This window comes from Epinephelus fuscoguttatus, linkage group LG10 (genome assembly GCF_011397635.1).
Source record: "Epinephelus fuscoguttatus linkage group LG10, E.fuscoguttatus.final_Chr_v1".
Classification (NCBI taxonomy): Eukaryota; Metazoa; Chordata; class Actinopteri; order Perciformes; family Serranidae; genus Epinephelus; species Epinephelus fuscoguttatus.
The window spans coordinates 32975425-32982931 of NC_064761.1; the positions used below are offsets into that span (position 1 = coordinate 32975425).

A 7507-nucleotide genomic window follows, 5' to 3' on the forward strand; every position below is an offset into this window, starting at 1 on the left:
TGGTGACCTGTCTAGGATGTACCCCACCTCTCACCCGGTGTCAGCTGAGCCACTGCAACCCCCAACTGGATAAGTGGTTACAGAAAATGAATAAATGAATGACATTTTAAGGATTGTACTATTTTGTAAAAACAAGAGCGACTGAACTTTATTAGAAAAGCAGTGCTGACATTGCACTCTCACAGCACGTAGCACTAATAACCAGTGTTCTCCCACAACAGAATTAGTTTTACATATTTCTGTCCTGTCTTGTGTTATATTCATCTAGTATTTGGAAAATGTCTCTAACTTTCTGTTCCCGAATTGGCTTGGGGGTATTTTCAAGTATTTTCAAGTCAAAAGGTTCCAGCTCAAGAGAAGTCATGAGTCACTGGTGGTTTAGTCCAAGTCGAGTTGCAAGTTGTTGTTTTTTTTGGCTTTGTCAAGTCGAGTCTAAATTCCTCAAATTTGTGACTCGCATCTGACTCAAATCCAGTCAGAGTCCACACCTCTGATAATTTGTACAACGTGTTGAGGTAAATTGAGAAAAGCAGGTTGCAAAGTGAAGATCAAGCATGTTCCAGTTTTAAAAGTCATAAGAGAAAGACAAGACATTGTGACAAATATTAAACTTTATGTTGTTTGAAATGGCAGTACAAAAATACAAAAATATGTTGATGCATTTGTCATTCAAATTTCACAGTAGGTACACGGGTAGGTACACATGAGACTGTTATTTACAGGAGAGACATTGAGATGTTCCATAAAACAAAATAAGGATTACTGAAAGTATTTAAGACATCTGCTTTGAGTTTAAAGATTCAATTGACCATTTGACTATTCGTATCGATATCTACCGGATTTACCACTAGGTGAACAGACTGTCTCATCATCACTGATGACCATAATCAGGTATGTTCAATTGGCAGTTTATTCTCAGACAAATTTGATTTTCCTTTCAATCAGACTGTGCTGATTACATTTGTCTGTCCGGTAAGTTCTTTAAAAGTTTCCAATCAAATCAAAGCAGCAAAACAGCAACAGAGGGAACGAGCATGACCTACAAAAATGCGTTTACAAAACAAATCCAAGGACTCAACAGAGGCGGTATTGTAGAGGGCTTAGGGTTGTACCAACAGTCCTCTGAGACTCCTACAAACACAACCAAACTGTTAATTTAAGTGATCAGCGGGTGGCCGAGAGTTTGGATCAGGATCCAGAGTAAACATGCGTGTGGGGGAGACTGTACAGGTTTGTTTAGACTGAGCCCCTTCCTCACCTCCAGACGGAAAGCGTAAGTACATACAGCCCAACTGTAGCTGTTGTCTTCTTGTTTGTGGTGAATTGAAACCACATTGACTATAAAGTGGTATCAACCTTCCAAACATATTAGTGAGGCTTTCCATCCGCTCAAGGGGGGGGAAACTGCTTGTTTGCGGGAAATATGGAGAACGTAAAAACTGTAAAAAGTCATAAAATGCTAATGCCAGCAGCCAATATTGTACACACACAATAAACAAAACACAATAAATACATTTTATGCATCAGCTTTCCCAAGGATATATGGATTTGTTACTAGGATAAAAACATAAATAGAGTTTGATACCTTCTCCAATAAATAGTAGTGGTATTCTATTTACAGTATGCACACATCTCCCAAAGAGCCAATGAGATATTTCTATCTCGAGACACGTGTGTTCATCTGCCTCCATTTTCCAAACTAAGACAAATTGCTCACAGGGTTTTGTAGCTCTTTTTGAGGCAGTTACACTGTTGTATGTCTTCCAACAGAGGTCTTTGAAATGTATCGTCATTCTGTGTACAAAGAAGAGGGGGAGTGATTGTCAAATTTAAAAAAGTCATCACGGGAAGCTAGTGGCGTGACACTTGGAGATATTTGTCAGCTAACTCGTCTCTTGATAAAGGACTGTGTCTGGAGGTGTCCATCTAGACCGCGTTTTCCTCGCTGCCTTCCAAATCTTGAGGTTTCCGGGGAGGATCTGCACAAAAAAAGGGAGACATAAAATCTGAGAGTCGTCATTGTGACAGACTGGTACAAAGAGGAGGTGACAGGTAGATTTTTGTAGCCTTACTGTTGCAGTGGCCGTAGTGGCGGACTCCTATGGAGCGTCCGAGGAAGCAGGTGGCCCGGCGGAGGTGGCAGGCGCTTGGGTAAGTGATGTTGTCATTGCCACAGATTTGTTGCTCAGATGGCATTGGGATCGGGCAAGGAGTTGTGCGGCACATGACGCAGTGAGCGCTGTTGGTCTGGTCAGTCACACAGGTGTGGGTACCTGGACACACCACGCTGGAGCACGACTCTGCAAGGCATAAAGAAAGAAGGACAATCAGCAAATGTAAGAGTGTGATATTTTGAGTTTGTGCAGAACAGCTTGTCTCGAAAATAGCAGACGAATCTTACTTTTGCAGTCTCCTTGGTACATGACCTCCAAGTCCGGGTGCCCCATGCAGCGAGCCATCAGCAGAGTACACTCATCCTTATATGACTTCCCGTCGCTGCCGCACACAGCGTGCTTCCGGGTAATGTGAGAGCAGTCTGGAGAGCACACACACTGAGGCCTTCCCGTCTTCATTTTGCAAACCTTCCCAGGACTGCATTTGACTCCTTCGCAAGTCTCTACAAAAGCACAGCGAGTGGTTTCATATGTGCGTGAGCTCTGCGCAGTGTCAGTGTAATGTTACCGTATTAACAAGTCTGCAGACATCAGGTGATCTGCAGGCATTTTCATACAAAACAAGCTTGAGTTCTGGGGTTTTCCCAGACCATAACACAATTTTCACCTTGCACAATATTTACAATAATCACATCTCTTTATTGACCGTTACACACAGGGGCGTCTCGCCTGGTGGAATGTGGGGCTGGCGTGTTTTCATAACAGATCTATGTGTACGGCTGCACACAGACTGGGCTAAGCTCCTGCAGAGGGGCTTTGGAGGTAGATGGAGTTCAAATAGCTGTCAGAGAAGTTTACAGGCTGAGAAAGGAGGAAGCCCCGGGCTCCTCTGACACCCCATAATGTCAAAGCACAGGAGGAAGTGTAATCCTACACAGTGCAGAGTCAACATGAGACAATGCAAACAGGTCTCTTCCCAGGACCTTTACAGTTGATGTCTGATCGGCTCTGAGTCCTGAGGATTCTGTAAACAATGAGGAACTTATTTTTTATTTCCTGTCTCTACCAGCATTTCAATATCCTGTTTTATTACAGAGCTGTTTTTTTTTAATATGACCGTCCTGATCTAACTTTTGGTCGCTTGCCATCTTTCACTATTGCTGCGTACACCTCCGAAAACAGTCTTGTGATGATGTCTTCCTCTGAAGTGACCAGCCACTGTTACACTTTCACTGACGTGTCGTTCACGATACTGACGTTTTCCTCCCACAGAATTCCAAATGATCAAGTTAGTGAAGCACATTATGAGTCCCAGACATCTGGGCATGTGGCAGGCATTTATTCCAGCCTGCAGGAATGTTTTTCCGTATTTTGCTTTTGCTTTCCATTTTGACAAGCTTTAAAGAAAGTGAACACATAAAGAAAGGAGGGATGGAGAGGGTTTGAAGTTGCAATTTGACCAACTTCATTCATTTTCCATTTGACAGCTGTTTACCTTTATGTGAGAGTCTTTTTTTACAAAGCCGCAGGCTACCTTTGACTGTGGTCTCTCTCTGCGTATTTCAGGTTTATCTAAGTCCAGTCTCTATTTCTGAGCCATGCAACGATGCCAGAAAAACCTGAAGCTGCGCTCTCTTGGGTGTGTTCTCCCCAAAAATGCCAGTAGCTAGATTTTTGCTGGACCTTATCAGCATGGAGAAATTCACATTTTTGGCCTCTGATCACATAGTGCAAGTGCTGCTCATGAAAACAGAATTTATCTGCAAAGTGAACCTGAATGAACCTCGCAGAGATTCCAGGAGGGGAAGCGTCTCAGGACAGCTGGGTGGAGTTATGTGGAACGCCTCTTCTCGATCCACGTCTGCATTTTGTTAGAAAGCTGCAGCAGGCGGGAACTCATTGTGTAAATATCTTGATTCACAAATGGCGTGGTTTGAATTAACTTTCACTGACTCTCCACAGAGAGACATGAGTTATTTAGTGTAATGGAGTAGCCAGTTTTTGTCCCTGTGATATTTTAAACACAAGTTAAACCTCCTGTTTGAGTCTGCAAATAATATCTAAGCTGTGATTAAAACTCCCAGTACTTACCTTAAAAACTACCACTCACAGTAGCAGCCAGTCCAGTTAGATTTAATTATAATGTTTACTCACAACGTGACTGTAAGGAATTTAAATGTGGGTTTAAAGCAGTTTAACTTTGGGGTTACATACAATGACTAATACCGTGCCCCCCTGCAGTGATAAAGCAAAGCAAGTAATTGATTCCTTCAACTCATTAGTTTTTTTAAAGGTTTGTTTGTTTACCTTTGCATGGTTTACAGGAGACGATCCCCAGGAAGCCCAGCAGGCTGACCTCATTCATGGGCAGGCTGGTGTTGGACCACGCTGTGTCCAGGCGGCCCCCGGCACAGCACTCCTCTCTGGTCACCCCTCTCATCAGCACCATGTCGCACCTTTGGTCTTGACTCTGCTGCAGCCAGCACATCCCAGCTGGAAAACGGAGCATAAATAAAACACGACAACAGATATAAACTCATGTATAAACACATAAAAATGTATTATAGCATTATGATTTACAGTCAGCTGGACTTCTTCTAGTCATATCCATTAAACAAAATGGCTAATTTGAAACTGTGGTATTAAAAAGGCTGGTATGTAACACCTGTCTCCAACTTTAAAAAGTATATATATACAAAGATAACTGATCTACTGCACTATTTTTTCAAAAAGACTGAGATAATAGTACATAAATATGACTACAGGGAAAAAGCACCTCATCAGTATGATAGCTCCAAGAGGATTCATGCAGTTATTTTAAAAGCATGACACACTGGTGGTTTGCTTTTTCAAAATTTAAAAAAAAGAGACAGAGAGGAAAAAGTCCACTCACCACCGGCAGGATTCCTCCCAATCTGATACAAAGTGAGAATCACACCAAAAACAGGAATGAAAAAGATCATTGTGTACTATTGTTAGCACAAAACCTGCTTTTTTTCCTGTCCTGAAATCTCCCCTCAGATGAAAATATCAGATAAAGAAGCAGTGATGTTCCTCTGGCAAACGCAACGGATCACTCTAAGTCAACTCTGGAAGTAGCTCTCCCTTATGTGAATGAATGTGTTGTGGATAAGTGATGTCGTTCCCCCTCTGTATAAATATTTAGCCCAGATGGAATTATGCTGCTGGGATGGGCGATCCTCTCAGCCAGTAATAAGCCAGGGCAGGACACAGTTTGACTCTGACTCAATTTCCAGAGTCGGGAAATGATCCATGCCCTCCAGCGCCAGACGCTGGGCACTTAAATGACCTCACAAAACATTTTCACACCATATTAGACTCATTAAAGACTAATTAATTCCTAGAAAAGATTTAGAGCAGGGTTCTTAGATTAGCTTTTTCATTATTAAACTTTGAATTAAGTTCATGCAGCGTCTGAATGGACTAATTGAATTAGCTGTTCAGGTATTTGGGAAAATACTTTATTGCATAATAAGCTCTGAGTGTGACCTTTTAAGAAGTTTATTTTTCTTGTGTTTTGTTCTGTTTAGTCTGATTTCTCTCTTTTTCTGTGGCACAGCTCTCCTCAGAAATCATACACTGTTTGATCATAGAAGTTTTCTGTCTATAAGCGACTCTGTGGGGCTGATTTAAATTACACACTTATTTCTTATCTCATGATTGTGTTCAAACAATAATCTTTTGAGGCGACGTGCTCCAGCTCTAACCTTAAATTGTGCTTCTTTGTGGTGTAAACTCAGAGCAAAGGAAGAACCACCGCAGCAAAGGGATTACTAAAAAGGTTTCAGGCCATATTATTCTAAAATAATTTAATATCAAGTGCCCAAAAATATCCATGATGACAAACATCATACCTCGTAGTGTTGACTGTCTGGTTTTATCAATGAATGCTGATATTTCACTCTACAGCTGCGGTTAGACTGATACAGAGAGACGAGGGGAGGAGTGGGAGTGAAGGTGGTCTGCCCTTGAGCAATATATCAAGTTCAATAAACACACCAATGCTGAAGCTCATCATGAACATTCATGCGCGCTCATTTTTAGCCGATGCTCAGACGCAGACGACCACAGCATAGACTGAAAACACTGGGACACTGTGGATATATATACAGTATCTGTACACCAGACACCATCCGGTTTTCAAAAATGACTCATTCGGGGTGCCTAATCTGCATTATCATCATGTTTGATCAGAACATCTGCACTGCTCCCCTCTCCTCCTGCACTCATTCACCCCTGACACTGAGAGGTATGCACTAACGCCAGAGTAATGTGAGTCTGCCCATCTGTCTGTCACCCCCTTTTTTTTAATGCTCCCCTTTTGATCGTTGGTGGGGGGTGGAAATGAAGGTAGCATATGCTGTAGTATATCTAAGTCTTTGTGAGTGATGTTGCCTTCTTCAGCGGAGATCCCCAGGGCACCGAAAGAATGCTGCCTGACCTAGGAGGGGAGGAAAGAGAGCAGCAAGCGTTGGCTGTGGGTGGCCCTGCCTCTTCACTGGGTCTCTGCAGATCCACTCAGCTCCTCATATGGTTTGGATCATCACTGCCGAGCCATACAAATGAATACAGCATGGTGGGGACTTTGGAGCACCCACTAATGTATGATCTTTATTAGGGTGCAGCTCACTGTGTCCCATCTCTGAGAAATATTGGTCTCTTTCAAGTGGCTGGGCTCTGGGGAGTAGCATGAAATCGAAGAAGCCCGTGGTGGACTGTGTCTAATGTGAAATAGAGTGAGTGCATCTCCACATGGCAGGTGTGGAGCTCAGTCTGTCATACTGTACATTTGCCTGTTGTTACTACAGAAAAAGGCAGAAGCACCACTGCCATCTAGTGGAGGAAGTTGGGATTGGCTTGTGAGAAGCAAGGTTGAGTTGGTTTACCCATTGGAACTTTAGGTATATTCGAAACCAGCTCTCCTTAGATGCAGCAAAAATATACATACATTTAATTTTTAGAATATTTCATACTGCTTTACAAGCTCATCACAAGCTGGAAAAACAACACTTGCCCCACTGCAAACACTGTAGGCACTGGACAAAAAACCCCATCATGTTATCACCACTGTAGCATCATTCAAAGGCAGAATCTACTGACCTTTGACAGCTTTGTGTGTCTTGATGATGCTAGTCTAGTGTACAAAGTGATTAATGATCTGGCTGCTCCTCCATTTAAAGAGTTCAGACAATGTAGGACGGCCAACTGAGTTTCTACTGAGTTTGGTAGATCTCCATTAGAGCTACAAACTATTGGAACTCAGTACCAAGTGAGATAAGACAGTGTAAAAGCTTTGCTGGTTTTAAATCTAAGATGAACTCATGGCTAAAATCAACCCAGTCATGTACCCAACACACATGAACTCAAACACT

The 7507-nt window shown here is 42.5% G+C and overlaps 1 protein-coding gene across 1 annotated transcript; it reads right to left on the reverse strand.

Annotated features, from left to right (window-relative positions):
* Nucleotides 1-593: 593 nt before the first annotated feature.
* Nucleotides 594-5401, reverse strand: fstl3 (follistatin-like 3 (secreted glycoprotein)). Its single transcript, XM_049588758.1, has 5 exons — nt 5008-5401; nt 4422-4607; nt 2402-2617; nt 2073-2300; nt 594-1979 (listed from the first exon to the last, which is right to left on the reverse strand). The coding sequence occupies exons 1-5, from the start codon at nt 5075-5077 to the stop codon at nt 1927-1929; spliced, it is 753 nt and encodes a 250-aa protein (XP_049444715.1). The 5' UTR covers nt 5078-5401; the 3' UTR covers nt 594-1926.
* Between the last annotated feature and the right edge of the window lie 2106 nt (nt 5402-7507).

Bases quoted from the DNA above. Each gene is read 5' to 3' on its own strand.
- fstl3 (XM_049588758.1), bottom strand. From the start codon at position 5,077: ATGATCTTTTTCATTCCTGTTTTTGGTGTGATTCTCACTTTGTATCAG. The intron at 2,618-4,421 runs GTAAACAAACAA...GTGCTTTTGTAG, and splicing joins CTCCTGTAAACCATGCAAAG to AGACTTGCGAAGGAGTCAAA. The intron at 1,980-2,072 runs GTAAGGCTACAA...TTTTTTGTGCAG, and splicing joins CCACTACGGCCACTGCAACA to ATCCTCCCCGGAAACCTCAA.